Source organism: Perissodus microlepis, chromosome 16 (assembly GCF_051167445.1).
Source record: "Perissodus microlepis isolate ML-2025 ecotype Zambia chromosome 16, ASM5116744v1, whole genome shotgun sequence".
Classification (NCBI taxonomy): Eukaryota; Metazoa; Chordata; class Actinopteri; order Cichliformes; family Cichlidae; genus Perissodus; species Perissodus microlepis.
In genome coordinates, this window is record NC_140476.1 from 7,855,952 (window position 1) to 7,883,299 (window position 27,348).

The 27,348-nt window shown below is 40.5% G+C and overlaps 3 protein-coding genes and 2 non-coding genes across 6 annotated transcripts; 4 read left to right on the forward strand and 1 right to left on the reverse strand.

Moving 5' to 3' along the window:
- Positions 1-1,501: 1,501 nt before the first annotated feature.
- On the reverse strand, positions 1,502-12,255 carry LOC146370369 (high affinity cGMP-specific 3',5'-cyclic phosphodiesterase 9A). 2 transcript variants are annotated; one of them, XM_084908867.1, is made up of 14 exons: positions 12,130-12,255; positions 9,950-10,111; positions 9,801-9,852; positions 9,530-9,632; positions 9,116-9,258; positions 8,984-9,043; positions 7,295-7,472; positions 5,379-5,501; positions 4,755-4,847; positions 4,609-4,676; positions 3,956-4,055; positions 3,779-3,883; positions 3,168-3,314; positions 1,502-2,782 (listed from the first exon to the last, which is right to left on the reverse strand). In XM_084908867.1, exons 1-14 carry the CDS (start codon positions 12,215-12,217, stop codon positions 2,591-2,593), a joined length of 1,614 nt encoding a protein of 537 aa, XP_084764993.1. In that variant the 5' UTR covers positions 12,218-12,255; the 3' UTR covers positions 1,502-2,590. The 2 variants fall into 2 exon arrangements, with proteins under 2 accessions (XP_084764993.1, XP_084764992.1); XM_084908866.1 differs by having other exon boundaries at positions 1,503-2,782; positions 3,953-4,055.
- A 1,643-nt stretch (positions 12,256-13,898) lies between these two features.
- On the forward strand, positions 13,899-19,885 carry nifk (nucleolar protein interacting with the FHA domain of MKI67). Its single transcript, XM_084908576.1, has 6 exons — positions 13,899-14,128; positions 14,729-14,857; positions 15,453-15,561; positions 15,674-15,885; positions 16,657-16,719; positions 17,076-19,885. Exons 1-6 carry the CDS (start codon positions 14,006-14,008, stop codon positions 17,292-17,294), a joined length of 855 nt encoding a protein of 284 aa, XP_084764702.1. The 5' UTR covers positions 13,899-14,005; the 3' UTR covers positions 17,295-19,885.
- On the forward strand, positions 15,247-15,377 carry LOC146370371 (small nucleolar RNA ACA64). The gene has a single exon (XR_014797254.1). It is a non-coding gene; the product is annotated as a small nucleolar RNA ACA64 (small nucleolar RNA).
- LOC146370372 (small nucleolar RNA ACA64) lies at positions 16,756-16,886 on the forward strand. The gene has a single exon (XR_014797257.1). It is a non-coding gene; the product is annotated as a small nucleolar RNA ACA64 (small nucleolar RNA).
- A 4,358-nt stretch (positions 19,886-24,243) lies between the features above and the next one.
- Positions 24,244-27,135, forward strand: LOC146370373 (selection and upkeep of intraepithelial T-cells protein 2-like). Its single transcript, XM_084908602.1, has 5 exons — positions 24,244-24,308; positions 24,495-24,857; positions 25,817-26,110; positions 26,214-26,311; positions 26,517-27,135. Exons 1-4 carry the CDS (start codon positions 24,269-24,271, stop codon positions 26,297-26,299), a joined length of 783 nt encoding a protein of 260 aa, XP_084764728.1. The 5' UTR covers positions 24,244-24,268; the 3' UTR covers positions 26,300-26,311; positions 26,517-27,135.
- The last annotated feature ends 213 nt before the right edge of the window (positions 27,136-27,348 follow it).

Below are 27,348 nucleotides of genomic sequence, written 5' to 3' on the forward strand. Positions count from 1 at the left end.
ACCCAAAACAAACAACAACAAAAACAAAAAACAAAAAAAACGAGGACACATAAAAACAAAAGTAACTAAAAATAATAGATACCGGAATTTTAAAACATCTGGATCTTATTCAAAAATACAAAAAAACACATTAAAAAACAAAAAATGAATATCAAATATCATTAAAAAAGTTCTACATAACAGAAACATCTTTAAACATCTCCAAAGAATAATAATAAAAACAATAAAGTAAATATTAAAAAAAAAATCATTTGGGGCAGATAACCTTCACAGTTGACCCTTCAGACATGGCCTTCGTGTGGGCCATCAGACTCTTTCAGAGCCTGGTCACCTTTAGTTTTTAGGGGATCACCTGGAGGCCAAGGATGGGGTTTCATTTGATGTGTAATCTGCTGTGGAGCATATTCACAGAGACCCTCAAAGACTCTGTAAAAATGACCTCAGCTCGTGCAGCTGGGCTGGAACACTTGTTGTCCTTCTGTCAGATCACTTGGAAGTCGAGCAGCTGCAGTTTGAAACACCAAAAAGATGGAACTGGATGACCCGAGATTATACGGGGAAGTCCATAGAGTCAACGGATAACTGTCTTTATATTTCTGATTAGCATTTATTGCTCATTCATTCTGAGGTTGGGTTTCATGAACTTTATGATCATGCAGTCAGGGTCATGTGTATTTGCCACTGTGGGGCCCACTACCTCTGTACAACCCCACAGTGGATTTTAAACCAGACAGTGTGGACTGAAGTGCACACACAAGCGCTAATTCTCAGACGTTTAGAAGTCACTGGATAACTGGCTGAAGTAGCTCCACAGCCATGCTTTGAATCTTTATGCTGATCAAAGATTCAAAGCTGATTCCAAGTTTTTAAAGCGTTAATCTTTCCTGATTTTATTTGTGTGCACAAATACAAGTCCTCTAAATACTAAATATTTGATTTTTAGGGTTCTTAGGGGTTTTAATCTTATTCAAGTGGGTTTTGTAAATGGATTATCTCTCAATCTGAGTCCTTCACTGTCAGCAGCTGTTGCAGCAGCTCTGGGTGACGACGTTTGCCTGCCCTTCTCTTCTTTCACTCAGAGTTTTCCTCTGATTATGAGAAGCCTATAAAAAGAACAGATCTGTATTTGGCTCTGAGCTGTGATGGGATTACTACCAGCAAACTTTAATAGCTGATTCTATCATTGAAAAAAAGATAAAGAGCTCACAACGGAACACTATTCTGGGACTTCTTCCCCGCTGCCAAACTTGCTCCGGGTCACATTGCTTGCTGGCGTTTGTAGAAGAATGAATGGTGACCCCCTGCAAGTACAGAGCACATACCAGCATTCATTCAGGTGAGAGAAGCCAGAGGCCCCACACACCACAGCGTCTTTTGTCTTCCTGAGGGGGAAAGAACAGTCTTAAAGTGATGTCAATACCTCTAAAACAAGTAAACAATCAACATTTTAGAGAAGGTTTATTGTCTAAAGGTAAAAATATATCACACTGCTGGGTAATTCATTCTGAAAGTGCACCAAACTGAATATACATTAAAAGCAGATGAGAAGGAAGCCTCTAACAAAGATACCGGTGGCTAAGAGTTGAACTTCCTGTTGGAGACAAAGCTGTGATTCCCTCTGACTGAACTTCTGGTCCCAGCTGATCTTTCTGAGCTCTGCAGTATGGTGCCACCTAGTGTCCAGTAATGCATCCTGCACCTGCTGATAATCAGGCATTTGTTTCACTCAAAGTCTCTGTTAAACAACAGCAAAACGAGAGAATCAAACTAAAACTTTGTTTTATGGTGTTCTTATTCCAACATGATGACATCAGCCTGTTATAGTAACATTGCAACCACCTACGACTCGAAATATTACTTGATATGGTTTCTTTACCAGCCCCCCAGTGTCCCTGATAAGGATAAGCAGATAAGAGAATGTATGGTTGGATCGTTTGTTGACATTTTTTTTCAAGGTAAACTTTGATCTTGGGCGCTAACAATGATGGTCAAGGTCAAATGTTTAGCTAACCTGGATATTAACATTTCTGATTGGCTAACACAGTTTTGTGGTTAGGGTCATGTCACTTGCTTGATTGGTTGGTTTGGCATTAAATTATCGTCTTTCAGTTTTCGAGTCTTTAGCACTTTTTAACCCATTTGTTTTTACAGATAGAACAATGACAGGAATACACAGCATGGCAAACTCCCTGTGTGTGTTTTATTAACTGCAAACTAGACCAAGAACAACTCAGAGCACACACACACACACACACACACACACACACACACACACACACACACACACACACACACACACACACACACACACACACACACAAACAACAGCGGCAGTCATTACAACATAGTGTTTTCATGGCTACTTCAGCACCAGAGTAACAGCGCAGTGTTATGATCTGTTGCTCCTTTACAAATAATGTTTCTTTCATAAAATATATTCTGTGAGAAACAGTTTTATTTTAAAATAGACTTCTGTTGAATGTGATGTTATTCTATTCTAGTTACATCAACACTGCATGCAGAGAAACTACATCACAGGACGTTTAGTCCACCAAATAATCAATATGACAGTGAACTGATATGAAATCATTCATGTTGACTGTGACTCTGGTTCCAAGGTGTCTGGCCCGGCGTCCGTCTGGCTGTCTTGTCGGCCTCCCGCTGCCTCCTTGCTCTTGGCTGCGTTCTCGCTCTGAGCCCGGTTCTGCTGCTCCGTCTCCAGAGCTTTCTCCATCTCTGTGTAGTAGTCGAGAGCTTTCCGGACGGGATCGATAATGTGTTGCTGCAGAATTATTGCAAAAAAAGTTTAAACTGATTACAATTTACCAAAAAACATGGGTTGAATTTAACCATTTATGAGTTCCTTACAGTAGAAAAAGGCCGGCTGTACTTTAACACTTGCTGAGGACGGGTTTCTGTAAAGTAATTTCCTGTTTTATTTTGTAAATCTTACCCTGTTTACACTGTTCACCGTTCACTGTTTACCTGTGCTGTCTTTCACACCAATCAGGGGTTTTTTTTTGTTTATTTTAGTCTTTTCTTTTCATCTGAGCCACTTTTTTAAGATGTTTTGGACACCTTCCAGTGAAAGTCTTCATTAAATTTTGCAAAGATACTTTTAAAGAAGTACATACAGTACATTTTCTCCATAATTTTGATTTGAATACCTCCAGGCAGGGGAAGAGGTTGGCCAGCTCGATGAAGAGAGGCAGAAGAACAAATCTGATGAAGCCTGTTTGAGACGAAGGTTTGGTAACTTTGTCCCGGTCCATAAAGGGGGTCACGGGAAGGCCCTCCAACTTCTCCACATCACTCTGACAGAATGACAGGAGACAAATTTGACCCACTTAACTTAGTTTACTTCTATTGCTTTATAAGGGATGTTCAGCTGTGTGGCACAACCTCATTACTGTAAGGCCATGGTGGATTTAATATTTGAATTTAAAAGGTAATATATTTTAGTTTCTGTAGCTTTAAAAAGTGAAGTTAATCTGCATTTGTTATAATGAACTGCACCAACAAGGTCAGATCATCTGAAAAATAAATTCTCACATAACTTGATAACAGACTGTGTCTATAAAGAACCTCACAGTTTGTCTCTGCCCTTCAAAAATCAGCTGGACCGTCCCTGAATCTCATCGTAGAGCCAAAACATTTAGAGTTCAGGTCACTGTGCTCCAAAACATCCCTCTTTAAGTTACAGATATCTCATCAAAAACAGCATCAAATCATATTGTCACTTTGAAATGTCTTGACAAAGTTCAGCAGGAGTCGGTACCTGGTTGAAGAATTCCTGTAAAAGACAGTCCAGCCAGGGCTCAGCCACCTCCATGGGCCGGGCCTCGTTGGATATGTCGCTCACTTTGATCAGGATCGTCATTAGCTGCACAAACAACAACAGTAAATAGATGTATAGATGCTTCCAAATTTCCACGATGCTCTGTAGTCTTACCACGTCTCTGTGGTCCTTGTTGGTGAAGTCAAACACTGGAAGGATGGACTTGAACTTGTTGAGAACCTCATTGTGTCTCGACATGTCGGTGGCCAGAATGCATCTGAAACAATCAGTGCTCATTATAAATTCTGTGCTAAGAGATCATGATGAACAAGAGCACTCAGAGATCACAACTTCCCCACAGAAGGCAAAGGCTACACTAACACATTGATGTTTTTTTGTGTTTTTATTATAAAATACTGATGTCATCTTATGACATCATTGTGACATTGTAGGGTGTTGTATTGAAAAAATAAAAAGTGTTTTGTACTGCTCTCTGCGTACCCTTTCTTATGATATATTACTCAATATGGTTTCTACAAAGTTTTTTCAAGGTCAACTTTGACCTTGGACGTAACAATGAAGGTTAAGGTTAAATGCTTAGCCAAACTAGGTACACATGTCCCTCAAGGTCTAGCATTTTTACACAAAATTAAATCACCTTGAGCTGATTATTGGTTTCTACCGCCACACAGAATTTGAACATGATATCTTGAAAATTGTGGATGCTAGACTGCTAACAAACAGACAGACAGACAAATGAACAGACAGACATATTCCCTTCTTTTGGGGGGAGAAAAATTAAAAACATGACTATTGGAAGATGATCTCACTTGATGATCCCCTCTCGTATCCGTTTGTACTGATCCGTGGACAGATTCCTGAAGATGTTGCTCTCTGTCTATGAAACAAAGACTCTCGGGTCACTGTGGATTCATCCATGCGTGTACGCAGGTTAATGGAGGGTTTTCATTCTTACCCTCTCCAGTATCTCGAAAGCTACAGCACAGTGGTGGTTCTCCAGAGGAGAGATGTCATTGTAGCGCAGAGCGAGTTCAGTCCGAGCGTTTATCTGAAGGACAGTCAGACATGAGATTTTTACCAAAGTTCAAGCCTCAACCTTATTTTGGAAAACTGGAAAAATTCAGATGAATAAAACATCACAGAGTGTTGCAACATCATCTGCACTGAAGTCCCAGCAAAACCTGTGTTGGCTGTTCTTCTACAGTGCAAAAGGTGGTAGTTTCGAAATAACTGGTATAAAAGATTTTAAGCGATGAAACTACAAAGAATTACATGGACTGGTTCTCAAAGAGTCTCAAAGAGACTTTTCCCTAATCTTAACGGAGTTTCATTATTATATGAAAGCAGTAAGTGCCATCCATTACATGCAGAAAATTGTTGCCATATCACAGTTTTACATCATCTAGTGAGAAAATGTGAACAAAAATCGCACCGAGCCAAATTTTCAGGTTGAATCAAAATTCTGTTCTCATATTCTGATATGTAGGCTGGGAGTGCTCTAACTCCAGCTGGTACAACAAACCACAATGCAGGTCTGAGTTTCAGTACTAGGGAAGCCTAAAAAGTGTGCTTTGTGTACCTGATAGGCATTGTTGTATCCCGTGTGGTCGAGGTCGTGGCAGACTGCAGAGGTCAGCATAATCAGCAGGTCAATGCTGTCCATCTTACTCCTCAGGTCAGTCAGCCAGATCAAACCATACATCTGCTCAGAGGGAAGACAAACAAAGGCAACAACACAAATGGAGAGAATGAAGAAGGATTTACCTGCATTTATTGGTAACACTTTATAATATCCAATTTTTATTTCAAATTAAAATCTAATTATATTTACCTACAAATACTTAAAGATGGGCACACTAGAATAAGGGGGAACAAGTCCCGTTCTTAGAGGAAACAAGCAAATAATTATACCGTAAGTAAATTTGAAAACTGTGTAATTTCATGATAATTTTGCAGAAATGCCAGGGTGCTAGATAGGAGAGTTCATCCGTTAGTCGAACTTCAGACAAAGGAGGAACAATGTGATTTCCGTCCTGGTCGTGGAAGACTGGACCAGCTCTTTATTCTCTCAAGGATACTTGAGGGTGCATGGGAGTTTGCCCAACCAGTCTACATGTGTTTTGTGGACTTGGAGAAGGCATTCGACTGTGTCCCTCAGAGTGTCCTGTAGGAGGTGCTTTGTGAGTATGGGGTGTCTGGCGTATTGCTTCGGGCCAGTCGATCCTTATACAACCATTGCAAGAGCTTGGTCCACATAGCTGGCAATAAGTCGGACTCATTCCCAGTGGGTGATGGACTCCGGCACAGCTGCCCTTTGTCACCGATTCTGTTCATAATTTTTATGGACAGAATTTCTAGGTGTAGCCAAGTGGCGGAAGTCTTTCACTTGGGTGGTCTCAGAATCCCATCTCTGCTTTTCGCGGATGATGTGGTTCTGTTGGCTTCATCGGATGATGGTTCGCACTGGAAAAATTCACAGCTGAGTGTGAAGCAGGGGGAATGAGAATCAGCACCTCCAAATCTCAGCCGGAAAATGGTGGAGTGCCAACTCCAAGTTCCTTCCCCAAGTGGAGGAGTTTAAGTATCTCAGGGTCTTGTTCACGAGTGATGGCAGAAGGTAGCGGGAGATCGACCTTCGGATTGGTGCTACAGCTGAAGTGATGCGGACGCTGTACCGGTCCGTTGTGGTAAAGAGAGAGCTGAGTGTAAAAGCGAAGCTCTCGATTTATCGGTCAATCTAAGTCCCTATCCTCATCTGTGGTCACAAGCTGTCCGTAGAGACTGACAGATTGAGATAGCAGATACAAGTGTTGGAAATGGGTTTCCTCCTAAGGTTCGCTGGCCTCTCCCTTAGAGATAGGGTGGGAAGTTCAGCCATCCGGGATGGGCTCGTGGTAGAGCCGCTGCTCCTCCACATTGAAAGGAGCCAGTTGAGGTGGTTCGGGCATCTGATAAGGATGCCTCCTGGGTGGAGGTGAGGTGTTCCGGGCATGTCCCACCGGGACACACTGGAGAGATTATATCTCTCGGCTGGCCTATGAACGCATTGGTGTTCTTCCGGATAAGCTGGAGGAGGTGGGTGGGGAGAGGGAGGTCTGGGCTTCTCTGCTTAGGCTGCTGCCCTGCAACCTGGCCGTGGATAAGTGGAAGAAGATGGATGGATGGATGGATGGATGGATGGATTTTGCAGAAAAACACAATATTTCTTACATATGCGTAAATATGCTGTACTTTTCGGGGTGTGTGCTATATTTAATAATTTGTAGACCTGTGTGAGCTTATAGTGATGGAGCCAAAATATGGCTCACAACCTGAAAAGTGCTATGTACCATTATTACCATGAAACTACACAGTACTTAAAATTACTTTTTTTGTTTCCTAACTAACTTTTTACCCTTTTATTCTAGTGTAACTGCCTTTAAGTATTTGTAGGTAAATTTAACCACAGCGTAATTGGGAATTACGCCCTTAGTTGCGGGCGTTAAACATACTCACCATCTGGGTCACACAGAAGCAGTGTTTAAAGTTATGAAAAGGGATGTTGTTGTATCTGCGATAGATTTCGAACAGAAACTGCTGCAAGACTTCGGGCTCGATGTTGAAGGTTGGTATGAAGTCTAAATCTGTGTACATGACTTGCAGGAGCACCATAATCTCTGCATCCTCCCACTGCCTGCACATCACCAGAAACAAACAATCAATAACCAACCAGTCAACATTAGTCCTTCCACACGGATTTCCAGGCTAAATGTGACCTGCCAATTTTTAGCTTAAAAAAAAAAAAAAAACCTTGAAGGGTGAAAGGTTTTCTAATGGACACACAGATAATGTAAAAGACACAAATTTCCCATTGCTACAAAGTCCAATAATGGATCTTTAAGCACATCTTTCAAGACAAGATTTTGAGGAAAGACAAGCAGACGATAATTATTCAACACAGAAATGCAGAAGCTGTGGAGTCAGCTGACGTGTTGAGGAAGGAAAGAGGACAATTATTGAACCACATTTAGACATATTTAACCCTCTGATGCCAAAGTTGGAATAGTGAGGACCATAACCATCTGTCATGAAATTCTTTTGTTTTTTTTTAAAAAAAGGTGAAAGTCTTGGAAATCCAGAAAGAAAAAAAAAATATTATTTTGACTGACACAAACAAAAAAATATCCTAGTGCTGTCAGCGTTAATCTCGCTAAAACGAAATTAACGCCATAACCACATTAACGCGGCAGATCTCCGTTTGCGAGTTCACCCGGTGCGTGTGGCTGCACAGCTCATTAATGCTCGTTAATGCGTTAGCGCCGTCCAGCCGCACGCATCAGGGTGATTTGCGATAACTCGCTAACAGAGATTTGTGGCGATTAACGCTGACAGCACTAAAATATTGATAAAAACATCAGTTTTCACTATATTTCTCCAAAATTTAGTGCAGGTACAGCGTTACCACCTTTCTGTTTGCTGGGACCCTGTTCCCACATTTATTTATCTATCTACTGAACATCTACTTTTGCATTTTTTCTTAAAACCCATGTTTTTTTTTCTTTTCAAACACATGCTTGACTGTGCTCTGTGTTCACGAGGAGTGGTTGCACTCCTGTGTTGAGAAACATACGAACACACTGAGGGTTTTAGTCTTTTCAGTAAATTTGTTTACAGCAGCAAGAGTGCAGGATCACGTCAGAATTATTCCTGATAATACCGCACTGGCCAACTTGCAAAAAGCACATTTTATCAGGTGTTTAGAGGAATCCTGTAATTTAGCTCCAAGCTTTAGGTGTGTAGGTTGAACATAACCTCATCGATGCTCCTCTATTGCTGCAGGTTTGCTTTAAAAGCTTTTGGACAAATGAAAAGATAACCGAACCTTAGTGAATGCATGGCACTCACTTCAAACGCGGTGTGCATATTAAGGCTTTTATAAAGACCTTCTTTTAATTAGGGAGTCCTCATCCAGGCCTATTCATATTGAGATGAGTGTGCGGATCAGAAGACAAGGCTGAGGGCTTCCATCCTCTTCAGAAACTGCTGGGCACGACTGTCATTAGCTGGCCGCCTGCCTCACTGTCCACGGAGGAAACAGGTGCGCTCGTTTATTTAGGATCACAAAGACGCATCAGGGTGATGAAAACAGATTCAGCAGGTGACATTAAAAGCAATTGGATTCATGCATTTTAAAGCAAAACTTACCAGTTATCAAAGGTTGGCGTCTTCAGGTACTGCCTCACTTCCTCAGATACCTCCAAAGAGCTGCAAAGATGGTGGCATGAGGAGTAAGAATAGCAAATTATTCCAAACATTTTAGTGTGAATTTTTACAAACCTCATTTGCAGGAACTTTTCCCGCACATGTTCACACTCTTCCCTGGTTTTACGCAGCGTCCTTTTGTGGTAGAACGGTGAGGGCTTGTGGGTTCCCTCCGAGAGATCTTTGAACAGCCCCAGCCAGCTTAGATGCTCCACACTCTGAAGACAAATGGCAAGCAGCACTGAACACAAACCTACTGGAGCTCACACTACAAATTATTACTGACTTCTTCCTAAGTGATTATTTCCCCAGCCCTGCTGCACTGTGACATCTAATCATAGGGTTCCCCCACCTGCCAAACCCACTTTATCCCCATGTTTGTCTCTAAGTTTTGAATTTAAAAAAACTTCTGGTATTTTTGTTCAGTTATTTGAGGCGGAACAAGCTTAAACAACACAACACTGGATGTGGGAAACTTTGCTGGGATACCTCCAGTTTCTCTCTGAATGAATCCACCTGCTTCTTCATCTCATACACAACTGCAGGCGTCTCGCAAGCCTCGATGAGGATTTTCTTCTCCAGGCCCTGCAGTCTGGGATCAGTGAAGCAACCATTCATGAACTTTTCAGCTGTACGTGTCATGGCTCAGATTCTGGTCTTTAATGCCTGATATGAGACTTTAAAAAGCACACTGATGGTAGCATACCTAAGAGATCTTTATGCATGTTCTCTCCTTTGTTACCCAGCCTGCCCCACCTACCTTTTTTCCATGGATGACAGGTCAAATCCTAGTGCACCAGCAAGCTCAGCACCTGAAATGACGTAAAAAGATGGAGACCGTCAACGGTTTCCATGTGAACTGGATCACTGCCATTCCCACGATGCCTAATTAAAGATAATTAAAGATACCTAACAGCTCACTGTTACAGTCGGCAGCCACCACCTCCAGCTTGTAGCACAGGTTGGGGCTGTTGGGTTCAAGGCTCGGAGAAATGTTGATGATGTTGCCTTTAGGGTTGTACAGTTTCAGGATGTCATGGGGTCCGGCCTCGGCGGCAGAGCGGAACAGATCTAGAAAGACCAGCTTGAGGTTTATTTTATAGAATCACTTGAGGAAGTCCAGGAATTGTTATTCAAATGAACAGACATATATAACCACGTCCACATTACTAACCAACTTTGATATGAATCATTTAATTTAGACTTAGATTTTTTTGTCTATTCTGAGCTATTTTGAAAATTTTCTTGCATTTTGTTTTCTTTAGGTTATTGATATCATTTCCATGCTAACACTTATACAATATTTGTAAAGTGCTCAGTATCTAACAACCCATTATCGTCAAACAACTATAACAACCAGCAACACCAACAGTCACCAAGAACAATCCACAACCAGCAACAATCAGCAACAACCACAACCAACAACCACCAATAACAACAATCAGCAACAACAAACAGTAACAAGGTTTATCAGAAAAAAGTAAAATCTACTTAAGAGGGGTGATTTACACAAATTTGGTCAGTGTGGTTGTGCTATACTCATACTTGGGTATTCAATATGAACTTCTATAATCATACAATGTATATTAAACTAAAAGAGCTCTATTATTTATATTTATAGCACTTCTGTCACGGTCCTGGGTCGGTTCGACCCAGTATTTTGAGTTTCTTATGTTTTGGTTTATTTTTGCATTATGGATTAGTTCTTATTCTCTGGTGATACTGTTTTGATTATAATTATATTCTGATTCTTTAGTTATCCGATGATGATGATGTTGATGATGATGACGATGATGATTATTTCTGGTTTAGGTTTTGTTATCTTGCCCTCATGTTTGGTTTAGGTTGCCTGTGCTTAGTCTTCTCTGCCCGTATGTCCCTCTGTCTGCCCATGACGTCATTATGCCTGTTTACGAGTCTCTGTCTCTGTCTGTCGTGTGCTTCCTGTTTTATTTTGTAGATCTGTGTCCTATGTCAGTGCGTTCAGCTTTGTGCTCTCCCTGTCTCGTCAGTGTAATCAGTGTCAGCCGTGTCTCCCAGCTGTTTCCTCTTCGCTCCGTTCACCTCTTGTATTTAGTGTCTGTGTCTTCCCCTACTCGGTGTCGCGTCGTTAACGTCTGTTCACCCTCGCCTCCTCTGTGTGTTCCGTTTGCCAGCCAGCCTCCTGCCTAGTTATTCTGTTCTTCCAGTTGAGTTAGTGTTTTTCTGTTCTGCTTCTTACCAGCAATAAAGCTGTGTGTTTTGAGTTACTTCCACCTCAGTGAGTCCTGCATTTTGGGTCCTCTCTTCCTGCCTGCCTACACACAGACATGACAACTTCATCTAATATTAGTTTAGAAATGTTTTAATATACCCAATTCTCAGAGAATTACAGTACTTAGAAAGCTGAGGGGGGTTTTGCCTTAATGTGCCCCATACACCGTAGTGTCTCAGAAACACGAGCAGCCCCGAACATGATTGGGAGGCATTAGGCACTGCAGGAGTCTCTATTATAATTATCAGTCACAAACGCTGAAAAACACACATCACGCATGTAAAGTTTTCCATAAATGACTGCACTGAAATATTAACCAAAAAAAGATGTAAAGGTAAACATTTTTGACAGTGCCTCGATTCTGAGCTTCCCACTGCAGAACTGTTTAGAAAAATCAAGCACAAATTAAGTGGAACGAGTGTCCAGAACTATGCAGGTACAACGTTCAGATAATTCAATACAGGAAAGTAAACTTCAAAAACTAGTACAATAGAAGTTAAATGCAGTCATGTAAATTAAGTAAGAACACTACTTGCAGTTACAGCACTGTTCTAATGAGTAAAATCTGCAGTATGTAATGTGCGTGGAGACCATGATGCCAAAGGCTGAAGCTGCTGTGAGAGGTGAGGAGCTGTCAGTGGCAGCTGTATTTGCAGCAAAGACTGCTTTGTCTTATGTTGATCCATTTATCAAATTTGCTTTATTGATTTTAGTCACAAAAGAGTATTTCCTGAACTCTAAGCACAAGAATATTCCACTTTAATTCATTTGTCCAAAACAACACGTTAGAATGCATTTGATCATATGAAACATAAACTTCAGCTTCGGCTCCTACCTTTGACGTCCTGAGCCGGACAGTCGACCGGGAACTCCGCCTGCTCCGGTCTCCCGTTCACCGTGAAGTAGATTACTTTTGTTTCCATGTCATGAATCTAAACCCACTGATGCTGCTGTGTGCACTGCTGATCTGGCTCTGATGTCTATCTCCTCTTATTATCTTAATGATAAACACTCCACCCCCTCTCCACCTCCTCCTAAGCTCCTCCTCCTCCCCTGCCTTTGGACTCCAACATTTCTCAGAGCAATAGCCAACTGTCTTCACCTGAAATTTAGATTTTTATAACAATTACAAAGGTTATGAGGGTGTTTTTTCAAAAAATGATTACAGTAGTGGTTCTCAAATTGTGGGTGACAAATTAAGGGCACAGAGGTGAACATGGTGTTGATTTTTAATACAAATATAATTACAGTTCTACAAGAAAGAGAAAATGGTCTTTATAGATCAAACTGAGAATGAGATAACCAATCAGAGTGTTTTTGGCTGATTTTTAAGTGCTGTAGCGAACCTGCTGTTTAGTGCACGTTGTGCCCCTATGCTGTGATGCTGTGTTCATACAGTAGTAGGCACATTGCTATGAAAGAGTATTAGGACCATGTTAAGAATTTTATAGAAGGTACAGGAGCCATTGCAGTTGTTTGGTTGAAACAACAACCACAATCTCCACATTTAGACTTTTTTTTCTCAAAATACTAATTAAATTTAATGTCGAAATTTCAACTTTAATCCTAAAATGGCCATTTTTTTTTCTAAATGTGAAAACTTTTATATGTGTTTTTTTTTGTTTGTTGTTTAAAATTTGACTTTTATATATTTTTAGTTCATATTTTTGTATTTTTGCTTTTATTCGCCACAGTTTTAAGTTTTCTTTCATTTAATTTTGATATATTTCATTTTTATGTATTTATTTATTGCATTTGTTTTCAAATTTATTCAATTTTTTTTCCCAGTTTTTGCATAAATGTGCTTTTCTTTCCTTGAAGTATTTATCTTTTTTGTAATTTAAACATTAAGACTTTGTACCAAAATGTATGAAATCTTATAAAATAAAATATGATGCCTGCACAATGACTTTTTTCAGTTTTACACATTTTTATATTTCAATTCTTAGGATTGGTGTTTGAAGCAGGACTTTTTATCATAATTAAAATGTTATGAGATGTTTCTTATGAATAGAAATGTAGAGGTTCTCAAACTTAAGTAAAGATGCGCACAGCCAGGTGAGATATAAGAAGTGATAATCACATAAGAAAATGAGATGTTGATTTCCCCTAAATATAGCTGATACTACTACTACTACTAATAATAATAATAATAATAATAATAATAACAACAACAACAACAACAATAATAAAAAAAAAAGAAGAAGAATTAACTAAAAATAAGATTTATCCCAAGATTCTGACTTTAACTTAATTTAATTTTAATTCAATTACTTGTAAATTTTCCATTTTTTGTTAAGTAAACACGATGTAAAATGTTAAATTTAAAGGAATATGTTAAAATTAAATGTACTTGATTGGTATACAAATATACCAAGAACATTTTCTAAAATATTCTTAAAGAGTACCTTTGTTTTGTTTTGTTTTCATTTTCATTTCATTTTTTACTGAGGTTTTTTTTTCTCTTTCTTTTTTGAGCGTGAAAATAATGTAGGAGAAGAAACCGACTAACAAACACACCTCCGCACCTGTAGGTGTCGCTGCACAGAGCGCGGAGCTGCAGACGTGACGCGTTTCTCCGGCACTCGTTGGTGTTCTGCGCATGTGCAGCCGGATGTGGGTCATTATCAGCAGCAGCATCGTGGTTTATGGACGGCTAAGTGAGTGTTTGTTTCAGTTTATGTGGCGTTTGTAGCTTCCAACAGCGAAAAATGAGTGAAAGTGGCGCCGAAGCGGCTCCTGCTGAGGCCAAAGAGCTGCTGGCGCTGAATCCTGCACAGGAGTCCGACTTCAGAAAGAAGGTTCAGGAGGTGAAGAAGAAGAAATCAGGCAAGGTGGGTGAGACATGTGGCCTTGAAGGAGACCCGATAGTCTGCAGTTATTTTCTTTTTGTTTACTGTCGCTGAGTTTACTCTCACTGCTTATGTCTCTCTCTGTAGTCTGTGTTTAACTCGGGCTAAGGTGCCGTGACATCTTTATAGGCTCGTGGTCTTTACTCTGTCAGTCGGCCCACGTGCAGCGTATTTACTCAGGTTTACAGATGTAAGGCAGGCCCATTTAAAAAAAGAAGAAGAAATGGCATCCTGTCTCAAATTATTAAGTTTACGGACTGAGAGGAAGATTAATGTTATTACAGTAAAGAAATAAAGAGAACTGGCCCCAAAGAAATGTGACCAAACTGAATGTAAACTGATTTAAACAAGAAAATCTGTAAATGAGGCGAACATCTGTATGTTTAATATATATAAATTGTATTTATTTTGTACTTTTATTTTGTAGACATTTTAAAAGCCGGTCTGTGAAAAATAAATCTTTAAAGTACCGCATTTTTGTTCTCATAATTTAGTCTGTGCATTATATTGTATTATAATCTGATCACAGGTGAAGGCCCAGCTCTCTGTGTAATGTGGTGATCTGTCTTTTCCCCATCACAGGCAAACCGTCTGACCCCAGGAGTGATTTACGTCAGCCACCTGCCCCGAAACCTGGTGGAGCCTCAGCTCAAATCTTACTTCGGTCAGTTTGGGAAGATCCTGCGGCTGCGGCTGTCCCGCAGTAAGAAGGTAACCCTGAACATGTGGAAACAAACGTGTGAATGTGTGAGGGGCGATCAGAATCTTCAACTGCATCTGTAAAACTTTCACAGCTATAGCAGCGATGTATCACTTCCTTCAAACTTCACTTGGAGTCCACATGTTGCATCTAAGCAAAAAATGACCTTTGAACTATAACTTGGTAAAAAGTTGCAGGGATTTGTCTCCTGAAAGCAGTAACAAAGTAATAAAACTGACTCCCAACACCTCCGTGTTTAGCAGGAGCAGTTGAGGAACTTCTTGATTGCCATTCTTGAATCCAGCACGCTCTGCAAACATTCCGATTTCTTTATTTTGGTTTAAGTAGTCCAGGCAGGAGCCTGTTTGAAGCTCCACTTCTTAAAATCTGGAGTTTTGGCTGAGACTGAAAATGATCTCAGATGTAAAAGTGGTCTGAGGTCAGATAACTGAGCCTAGAGTACTCTGGTACATTAAGCTTATCACCTGCTCTGCCTGTTATCAGAGTGATAAAACCCATGTGCCAACAAACATCTGGAGGGAATGAAAACATCTGGAGGGCAGAGTCTGTGACTGTCACTTTATTCCTCTCTCTGTTTGTTTGCAGACTGGTAACAGCAAAGGTTACGCTTTCATCGAGTTTGACTGCGATGAAGTGGCGAAGATCGTTGCAGAGACGATGAATAATTACCTGATGGGAGAGAGACTCATCAAATGTGAGTCAAACCTCATCTTTTAGATCCTGATTCACAGGAAGTTTTCCTTTAAAGGTCTTATTTCCTACCTGATGTTTATTTAAATTTATACTTTTTTTTTTTTTCCTCCCAGGTCAGGTGTTTCCTCCCGAGAAGGTGCACGAGAAGCTGTTTGTTGGCTCGGAGCGAGGGTTCAAAAAGCCGACGTATCCCGCGGTAACGCGTTACAACAAGAAGCACACGGAGGAGGAAATTGCAAAAATGACCGGCAAGCTGCTGCGCAAAGAGTCGAGGCTCCGAAAGAGGATCGCAGCATACGGCATCGAGTACGAATTCCCCGGATTCGTAAGTGTTTACACGCTGGAGCGGAAACATTAAACGGATTTAGGTTTTAAAAACTGGAAATGTGCCGTGACATGGCGGCATATTTAAAGGCGTCTGATTTAATTAATGGATTTCTTCCAACTAAATTCCAAACAGCGTGCAGCTGTGATCTGTTCAGAAGCTTCAGTTTTTACAAAAAAGAAAAAGGATTTTCAGAGAATTACAGGCTGATAACAGCGATTTGGAATACTGCTGATTCCATATAAATTCAACTGAATCTGGAAAGACTTTCCCACCTGCCCCCCTCAGAATCATCTGGTTATTTACAGAAACTTTAGATTATTTAATGAAGCCATGCACACTTTTACCCTCATGCTTTCTTTCGAGTCATTCCCTGCAGGAATCTCCCCACTTCAAATATAAATGCCACAAACTAAACTCAGGGCTGTTTGTAGCTTAATAAAAAGGTTTTCAAAGTATGAAATCCTGTGATGTGCTGCGATTTAAGCCTGCGGGCTGCTGGGACTTGCAGTAGACACCCTGCACAGTAAACAGTGAAAACTACAATCAGTGTCTTCATACTCTTTATTCTGAGCAACAGTCCAGAAAGTCAAAGCAGATTTTCTTTAACGTCAGGCCTCAGTTACTGTGTGCAGTCAGGACTGTTACACTGTCAGCTCAGTGTCAGCTCGGCTTGGTCAAAAAAAACGTCAATATTTTTTTGTTTTGAGATTGTTTGTTCTTTCCGAGGTCTTATAAACTTCACCTTCACTGCTCTCTGTGCTCTTCCAGGCGGCTCAGGTTCCTAAGAAGAAGTCTTCCTCCGATGCTGGGAACGTGTCTTCGTGCACTGACGTAAGTCTTGTTGTCATGTTTGGTTTTATGTCGGGCACAGACTGAAAATGGCCCCGGGTCTCTCAGTGGTCTGGGGTCAGATAACTGCGCCTAAAGAACTGCGGTGCGTTAAGCTTATCGCGCGTGTCTGATAGTGCCAGCGTGATAAAACCCATGTACCAACATTTAAGCCTTTTACTTAAAATAGATGCATTTAACAACAAAATCAAAAAAAAAAGAAAAGGATTGATATCATCCAGAGAGACTGAAGAAAGGTGTTGAATTTGATGCCTGAGCGTCATGCTGTACTTTCATGCAGTACTGTTTTTTACCACAAGGTGGAGCAGTGAGTCAGTGTAATCTTTGCTCTTCCTTAGGACAGCACACCTGTCTGCACACCCTCTTTCCTCGAGAGAAGGAAGTCCACGGCGGCGGAAAATGATGCTGATGATGAGATCATCATCAAGATGCCAGCTGTAGACAAAGAGGAAGACTCTGAGGAGGAGGAAGAGGAGGAGGAGGAAGAGGAAGAAGAAGGGAGTGACGAGGAGGAGGAAGAGGGAAGCGAGGAGGACTCTGAGGAGGAGGCTGAGTGAAAGTCCTGAGTTTTGTTGTGGACTCTGAGAGCAGAGAAACGAACGTCAGGATCCTGAACTGAATCGTTCTGTGTTCAGAAATCGATGGGACATGTTTGTGTGACGGACACGGCTGAAGGCGAGCTGCGGCCGCGCGTGTACGACACACGAGGCTGCGTTTAGATTTTTTGCTTCGTCTAAAAATGTGTAAACTATAATTCTTCAACAATAAATGTAAATATGGAAGGAAAGCAGGCGGGAAGGTAACTCGCCTCGCCTCACCTCTTATCGCTTCACATTTCAGCCACAGACTGTATTTAAAAGATGGTCGTAACCAAAGGGGCGTCACCTTTGTTGAGGATACCTGCCACCATTTACTTTTCAAATTCTGAAGTGTGTGTGTGTGTGTGTGTGTGTGTGTGTGTGTTGAATACACTTTAACTGCCGTGTATTCATCAGACCTCTGATAACTGAGGTAATTTTGATCGCAGCCCATCTGTGAATTTATTAAATATTTTCCCAAATAAAATTAAAAGTTTATATTAAAACCAACCAGAGATTTCCAATTTGTTTTATAGCCTCAGATTTTCCAGTGTTGCACTTTTAGACGTCGTCTAAACGCCCGTTCACCCTTACTGGAGATTTGACTCAGTGGAGTTCTACATCATAACCACAAACGCCTCTGAAACCCGACCCTGACTAAATGGCATGTCGACAAAGCTCACGCCTCTTGTGATTGGCCTGTTGAGTACCATCACCCCTCCTGTTTCCAGCTATGTTTTTGGGGCAGTTCTTGAATTTAGCCGTCAGAATAAAATCCTTGTGTCAGTATAAGGAAAAATAATCATTTGGTCAATATAAGGACACACAAATGTCTGCAAATTCATGGTGGGAGATGGCTGAGACCTTCAGAATGAGCAAAGAAGTGAAAAAACTAGAGGTACAAATTTAAGAGTGAGAACCTAGAGAGGGAAAAAAATACCTGGCTTTTTGATTGTATCGGCTGTCAAATAAAACAGGGGCATAATCTCACCATAAATGCCGCTGCTAACATAGGCTACATTATTGACTCTGCAAAGACTCATTGCAGAAGTCTAAATCAGGTCTCTGATGAGCACTTTTTGGGTGAAAGTTGTTGGAAAAAGGTGCGTCTGTGTTTCCTGAAGTTAACGCACGTGGGGTGAACTTGTGCGTGGACTGTTTTATGGACAAAAAGATGTGACAACATGTACTGGCCAGTGTAGAAACATAGAAATGGAGAATCGGGGTGAATCTGCAGTCCCTCCTGTGTAGCCTCATCTCATTTTAGTCCGTTTAAAATTCAAACTTCTGACTGATAGTCTGGCTCTTTAGGAATTAAACAAGCATCTGACGCAGCAGAATCATCAGAGTATTTAAAAACTAAGTCGACTAATGAGGAAGAGCATGCTTGTTAGTGTGCAGAGTGCTCCAGCATTGACAGATTTCTGCTTTTTAAAAATGAATGATGTAAGCGTCTGAATAAACAGAGGGGGCAGAGAATCAGCTGTACTGTAGTGAACCTTTAAAAGAGCTTTGGAAAAACACACAAAAAACTAATTTCTCTGTTGAGTAAAATCTGAAGCTCGCACACTTTGCGGTAGTTTCCTGGGAGAAACCAAAGCTGGAGGCAGTGCAGAGAAACTCAGCAGGGGAAACAGGAGTGCTGAGCTGGTGAAGTTTTGAAGACTGAAAGCTGAAAGTTTTTCTCTGAATCGAGGGGACGCTGTGACTGCTCACTCGTTGACTAACAACTAATGATAATAAGCATACGTGTGTTTATCTTTGAACTTTATTTAATTCAGCTTAATAAAGTGTGACTTAATAATGCATATGTCTCTTTTTGAAATGAAGCTGTTGAACTGATTTGTTTTTTAAAGGTGTTAAATGTGTTTAGTCTTTCAATTTAAACTTTAAGTAGAAAATTTGCTTTCTTTTTTTATTTTTAAACTGAAAAAGGGTGTTCCGATAAAACCCTGCAAAAACCCCACATTATAAATAGAACTTCCCACTTCCTGTTTGACAGGCTGGACCTTCAGTGTGGAGCACTTCTCTGTAACAATATGAAAGTTTTGAGTGTGTGGTTAGTTTTTACAGTGAGAAAAAGCTGGCGAGCGGGGAAAATCCTTGCAGGACAGATCAGAAACTCCACACAATTCGTTTTATTACCAGTAAAAGGGCTGAAAAAAATTCCGTACTTCAGCATAAGTAATGTGACGCTCCTGAACTGGCCTCTGTTTACTATTAATTTACAGGAAATCTGAGAAATGCAACTGACTCGGTCTTTGTTTTTTCTGTAAAACATTTCTCTAAACTTTCTATGAGTAACAGCTGTGACACAGTTGGTTGTAAGTATGATTTGGTTCCTGAAAAAAATTGCAGCAATCGTTAAGTCCTGTTGGGTAAAACTGAACGACGCCACTTGATACTGATGCTCACCCGTAGAGACGATCCATACCAACGCTGGGATTGGTATCAGATCGATAATCTGGCTCTATCCTCCAAGTTCAGCATGTAGCCCACTGAATTGTTTTTTTTTTTTAGAAATTAAAAAATGTACTTCAATCATGCACAATAAAAAATCTCTGAATCTTTTTGTGTTGAATGTCACATCTTTTAATAATAGTCTACAGCACATTTAAACAACAGAAGTTGACCCAAAGACAGGCACGTATACCTTCCTCTTCTCAAAACAAAACTGAAAGGTGTGTTAACTTATTATTGTGGAAAACAAAAGTGATTTGGTGGTAATTGAAATGTGTTCAGAATTTGGTGAACTGTGATTGATCTCTTAAGTTATGAAACAATGCTCTCCCTTACATAAGCTGCCTTTATAGGTTAAAAGTATCAGTATCGGTATTGATATCAGCAATACCTCCCCTGTATTTACCGGGTGTTTTTGACATTTCAGACGGGGAATGTAGACCATTAAAACATTCCTCTTTCCGAAGAGTTTACTACTATAGAAGAAGGTCTTGTATAGAGGTTATTCTGCCTTTAAACACAATAGCTCAAAAAGTTTTGAATCAATTCCGACAAAACTTTGCAGGGGTGTAGATAGGGATGGGTATCGAAAACCGGTTCTTGTTGAGAACTGGTTCCCACTGTTTCAATTCCTTGGAATTGTTTGCCATTTTTTGCAAACGATTCCCTTATCGATTCCAGTCGCCCCAAATGACGTCACCACGTTGCGGAGCGTCATTTACCTGGCAGGAAACACGGCGCCTAAGCGGCTCAAACGCTCAAAAGTTTGGTTATACTTTACGAGAACGGATAACAACAGGGCAACTTGCAATACTTGAAAAGTAGATATTTCATTTAAGGGAGGAAACACTACGAATATGCAAAAGCATTTGCTCACAAAACACACGATGACCTTAAATGAATGTCGTGTTTTTAATTCCGCTCCGGACTCGTGAATCTCAACCCAGCAGCAGCGGTAATGTTTGCACATCCTCTCCCGTTAATGCGGCAGGTAAATAATCAACTGACAGTGCATATTATGTTAGCGCGATCTGCCTTATTACAAAACCTTCCATTACTGTGCATTTAGGTGACCATGATGAGAGAGACAGACAGAGTCTGGCTGGCTCAGATGCTGGCAGTTGTCGCTGCAGTCTGCCGGTAGCGTCTCCTTTCAGGCCAGGATAGACGAATGTCACCGAGCAGTGACTAAGTTTGTGGTAAAAGGCTTGCACCCATTTGCCACAGCAGATGCCCCCGATTTTCGGTAAGTGAATGTGTTTAATTGTAGGCAGGGACATTACTGGATATTCTTGTGTAATTGCTACAGAATAATTTATGTTATACTTTGTTATTGCTACAGAAGAATATTTATTTTATTATTTTACATTTACAATTTTTTTTCCTGGGGACCCTGTGACACCCCATTAAAGAGCCGTAGGCTGTGGATCTCTTAAGCTCTCACTGCTGGGTTTGTAAGGCCATGTTACTCCTAAATTTCTATCTTGTTCAAAGAGAAGATATAAAACAAAGTTCTAAGCTAATCGACCTTAGTGTTCTCCTTTTTTAAAAAGAATCGATAAGAGAATCGATAAAGAATCAAATCGTTAAACAGAATCGAAAATGGAATCGGAATCGTGAAAATCTTATCAATACCCATCCCTAGGTGTAGACCAGCGGTCCCCAACCAGATCGGTTTAATGTCAGACAATATTTTCACAGATCGGCCTTTAAGGTGTCACGGATAAATACAACAAAATAAAATGATACAATCAAGACAAAAACTGTGGTGTTTTGTAAATATAATAATAAACGTGAATTCACTGTGTAATTGTGTAACTTTATTAGCAGAGTCCTCCGGAAATGCTGCAACAACATTAAGAGTAACATCCTCCACTGAGCCCCTTAATGCTCTCTGGTCACTATGGTAATGCGTAACTATTTCTTTCAAAATAAGACGCACAACTACAACATGGGAAAAGATCCAGGGAAACCGAGTTAACGATAAAAACCCTGAAAACCATGAATTTCACACCTGAGCCTCAACTCTCGCGGCCCGGTACCAGTTCGTGACCCGGGGGTTGGGGACCGCTGGTCTAGAGGGCAGTGATGCTAACAGTCCAATAAAATTTGGCCTACATCTACTGAGGTCTTGAAGGTCAGCAGATTGATCTTAATGTCAAAGTGCTCTGTAGACTTAAACCTATGATTCTTCCTGCCTTTGTCTGTATTAACAACATATACAGGGAGTGCAGAATTATTAGGCAAATGAGTATTTTGTCCACATCATCCTCTTCATGCATGTTGTCTTACTCCAAGCTGTATAGGCTCGAAAGCCTACTACCAATTAAGCATATTAGGTGATGTGCATCTCTGTAATGAGAAGGGGTGTGGTCTAATGACATCAACACCCTATATCAGGTGTGCATAATTATTAGGCAAATTCCTTTCCTTTGGCAAAATGGGTCAAAAGAAGGACTTGACAGGCTCAGAAAAGTCAAAAATAGTGAGATATCTTGCAGAGGGATGCAGAAGTCTCAAAATTGCAAAGCTTCTGAAGCGTGATCATCGAACAATCAAGCGTTTCATTCAAAATAGTCAACAGGGTCGCAAGAAGCGTGTGGAAAAACCAAGGCGCAAAATAACTGCCCATGAACTGAGAAAAGTCAAGCGTGCAGCTGCCAAGATGCCACTTGCCACCAGTTTGGCCATATTTCAGAGCTGCAACATCACTGGAGTGCCCAAAAGCACAAGGTGTGCAATACTGAGAGACATGGCCAAGGTAAGAAAGGCTGAAAGACGACCACCACTGAACAAGACACACAAGCTGAAAGGTCAAAACTGGGCCAAGAAATATCTCAAGACTGGTTTTTCTAAGGTTTTATGGACTGATGAAATGAGAGTGAGTCTTGATGGGCCAGATGGATGGGCCCGTGGCTGGATTGGTAAAGGGCAGAGAGCTCCAGTCCGACTCAGATGCCAGCAAGGTGGAGGTGGAGTACTGGTTTGGGCTGGTATCATCAAAGATGAGCTTGTGGGGCCTTTTCGGGTTGAGGATGGAGTCAAGCTCAACTCCCAGTCCTACTGCCAGTTTCTGGAAGACACCTTCTTCAAGCAGTGGTACAGGAAGAAGTCTGCATCCTTCAAGAAAAACATGATTTTCATGCAGGACAATGCTCCATCACAAGCGTCCAAGTACTCCACAGCGTGGCTGGCAAGAAAGGGTATAAAAGAAGAAAAACTAATGACATGGCCTCCTTGTTCACCTGATCTGAACCCCATTGAGAACCTGTGGTCCATCATCAAATGTGAGATTTACAAGGAGGGAAAACAGTACACCTCTCTGAACAGTGTCTGGGAGGCTGTGGTTGCTGCTGCACGCAATGTTGATGGTGAACAGATCAAAACACTGACAGAATCCATGGATGGCAGGCTTTTGAGTGTCCTTGCAAAGAAAGGTGGCTATATTGGTCGCTGATTTGTTTTTGTTTTGTTTTTGAATGTCAGAAATGTATATTTGTGAATGTGGAGATGTTATATTGGTTTCACTGGTAAAAATAAATAATTGACATGGGTATATATTTGTTTTTTGTTAAGTTGCCTAATAATTATGCACAGTAATAGTCACCTGCACACACAGATATCCCCCTAAAATAGCTAAAACTAAAAACAAACTAAAAACTACTTCCAAAAACATTCAGCTTTGATATTAATGAGTTTTTTGGGTTCATTGAGAACATGGTTGTTGTTCAATAATAAAATTATTCCTCAAAAATACAACTTGCCTAATAATTCTGCACTCCCTGTAGGCATGTAGGGGATGATATACGGGGATTCTAAGTATCTTCCTCTGAAGGTCAACCAGGGTCAAACTTTCATAAAATGTCTATTATCTTTAAAATTATGTCTTTAAAATTCTACTGCCTTTGTTTGTATTGGAAATATTTATGAAATGATGCTGTTATGCCTGGGCTGAGGTAATAAGGTAATAGGCTTCGTCTGGCCACGAAACTGCTTGTCAGTCATCTATCCCAACAAAAACTATACAGAACGAAGATCAGTGATCACAGGGTGGGTGGAAGACGCGATGAAGCACCTCGTGATAACACCAAAATGTGCAAAGGATGAAAGAAATGACGGGAAATCGTGCAAAGTTGTGCAGTTTATGAAGACGTGCCAAACGTCTTTGTCTAACCTCACACCTCCATTTAATCGTCTTTGTGACCATTTGACCTTTGACCTTACAAATGTCACATACTCCATTACACATAATACGCATTGCAAAACCTGCGTAACTATTAATAAGTCAGCCATGTTCCTGTGAATCAGAAATAGCAAAGAACTGTTAGAGACATGCGTCATTACTTTAAAATGGTCATCAAAGCGAATTTAGGGGAAGTCCCGATGACGTCTACCGCATCTCATAAGAGGAAGCGGAAGATGCACCATGCCTGGGCACCATGTGTCTAAAATCAGTGTTGTCATCTCGGTTTATAGGAAACATCCTCACAAAAATGGCTGTTCTGCTTGGACTTTTTTCAGCTCTCCTATTTGGTAAGCTTTATATATTTTTATGCAAAGCCTGTGTGTTTACATTAAAGAAACAAAGTCGATTGGTTTCTGTGGGATTGGGTTTGAAACTCATTTTAAAAATGGCTATTTGTTGCATCATCGAAAAGTCCAATACCGGTGTTTGAGACTCATTAACTGCTGTACTTTTTTTTTTTTTTTACATTTTAGTGTCTGAAGCCATATTTGTGTACAATGTCAACTCAACCATCATGGACTCAGCACTCCTGGGATGTAGCGTGCCAGTTAAAACAGACTTGAAAAATCTTCGCTTTTACTGGCAGGATGAAAGGAAGGCTGTTTTGTACTCTTTCAATAAAGGAAAGACAATGTTCAAGCATGTAAAAGACCCTTATCTAAACAGGACCGCCGCCTTCACCCAGGACATGACGAAAGGAAATATTTCAGTCCTAGTCAAGAATTTGACTCTTGGAGATAATGGGAGGATATTTGAAGCTTACGCTGCAGTTTTTAATGGTTCGGAGACAGTGATGCAGACCTCAAAAGTTTGCCATGTAAATTTGTATGTAACAGGTAAGAGAGGAAGTTGGCTTTGCTGATGTTTATGTTCTATGAAGGAGTATACCAGCAAAATTTCTGAAAAAGGCTTTTGTGAGTTAACACTCAAAGTTCACACTAAATATGCAGAAGTGGTTTGGGATTAAAGAGAAAAGAGAAGATATGTGAACTCTTTTCTTTTTGTGAATTTCACTTTAGTTAGAGCACATGATTTTAAATCATAACGGATTGCATAACTAAAGACACAACTTCCCATGTAATTTATTTTAACTCACTACATGTAAGAGTTATCTGACCCAGCCCTGGTCATGAAGTAAAAGTGACCTTACAGTTGGGATTCTCTAAAGTTAATTTAGCTTAACATAAACCTTCAAACAATTTTTTTTTTTTTTTTTTTTTTACATTTGGCTAACTACCTGCTAGCTAAAGATATAAGATATAAAATAAAGAAAAACTATTAGAGATTTAGCTGATTTTGAAATATGTTATTAGCTGTGGAATACAACAGGCTAGCTGTTAGCTTTGGATAAAACTGGGTTTATGGTTAGCTTTAAGGATCAGAAGAAATTACTTCTATTGATTTAAAGGTATTAGTGGATGGATATTATTAGCCATGACCATGCAAACTATAGTTGATCACAGAGGGTTTTGGGAGCCGGTTGGGGAATAAACGCTTTTCTCTAGCAACAGATGGGTTGCTAGGGAAAAATTCAGGTCACTGATTGGTCGGTAGGCCTGTATGACTTTAGCAGTCATTTTCCCAGCAACTACCACCAACCAGTCAGGAATTATTCATTTCCCCTCATGACCAGTCTCGACGTCAGACAAGTTAATGTCATCATGTGTGTGCAAAACCTCAGTAGGTAGAAGGATGGTATCAGTTTGATTAATCTCACTCGAAAACGAACAAGCATTCTTAAAGATGAAAGGGACTTTTTTAAATTGACTTTAACATTCTTCCCCTCTCTCCTCAGTGCCTTACAAGCACCTCAAGCTGGCTGTAAACACTAAAACAATGACTTCAGTGTGCACGCTGCATGGTGTATTTCCAGCTCCTGAGATACGCTGGACTATCCACTACAACCACTCTGAATCCTTAGTTGACTCGAAGCATGTCCACACTAAGACAGAGCAGGATCCTGAAAACTATCTGTACACCTCCAGCAGCACTCTCCACATCCCTGCAGGTCATTACCGAGCCATTACCTGTCTGTGCCACAACCCCACTTCAAATACGACGCTGAACGCCACTTATACTTTAAGCAAAGGTAGGTTAAAAGTTCATAATGCCCTGTTTTCAACATGTTGAGTCAGAAAACAGGAAACAGGAAGAGCTTTGTGGATACAGACTGTGTCTTTCTACTTCTCCAGGTGCAGCAGTGTGGAGTTTACCTGGCCGGACTGCAGGTCTCATAGTGGCTGCTGCAGTTCTTCTAACAGCTCTGCAGCAGCTGTAGTTCACACATGATGTGAGTTTGATCGACAGAAAAAGCTTTTTTCAGGTTTATATATGTTTAAAGGACGTGTATGTGTTTCTGTCTCTTGTGTATGTGACACAGCAACATCTTAGTGCCTTTACATTTTGAATACAGGTATTAGAAATAGATTAATCTGTGTATTTTGTCCACCTGAAGATAGAAAAATCTGTTAATTTTTTTTCTGATCCTTTCTCAGGGCCTGGTTTTGGTGGTGGACGACTTCAGCTGGTCTAGGATATTCAAAGTACACCAAAGTTTGTGTGACTTTTGATGTATTTATAAGTGTATTTATGCCACACTACTCCAGTCTTATTGCAAGCCTAAATCAGAGACTTTTGAAAATGCTGCTTATCCAGTTTCAGTCTGGCCTGGATAGGAAAACACAGACTGAGTTTCATGAATCAGAAAAATGAAACCAAAAGATCACATCTAGGATCAGGTTCCCTGTGTGGTTTCATCCATTTCGTGTCTGTAGTTACTTCAGGATTTAATAAAAGAAACAATTGCGCACACATGTGGGTTAAAAACCTCGAGGTGGATAATAATAGTCCTGCTAGTTTTGTGTTCAGTGAAGGGAGTGCGGGCAGAAGATGAAAGGAGTAGAGATTGTGAAGGTGGATGAGTTTAAATGTTTGGGCTCAACCTTCCAAATTGACAGAGCAGACGAGACGTGAAGAAAAGAAACAGAGGAAGACCTCAGAGATTCATGGATGTAGTGAAGGACTGGTGATGGGGGAGGGTGCTGGGAGTGATCTGTTTTGAAAAGCAGCTGAAAACTCCTTTTAAACTTGTTTGTTTTTTTAGCACTATGATTGTGAAGCACTTTGTTATATTTATCTATATGAATAAAATGTTATTTTACTTATGCTTCTGTTTCTTATTTTACAGTTTTGCCATTAAAGTTCAAAGGTTTTTTAGTTCTTCCTGACATTCTCTGGTGGTTCCTGTAAAGTTTTGGAAATCCATTCAGATTATGCTGATGGAATAATGAACTACACTCACCAGCCTTCTTGTGATTGGCTCATAAC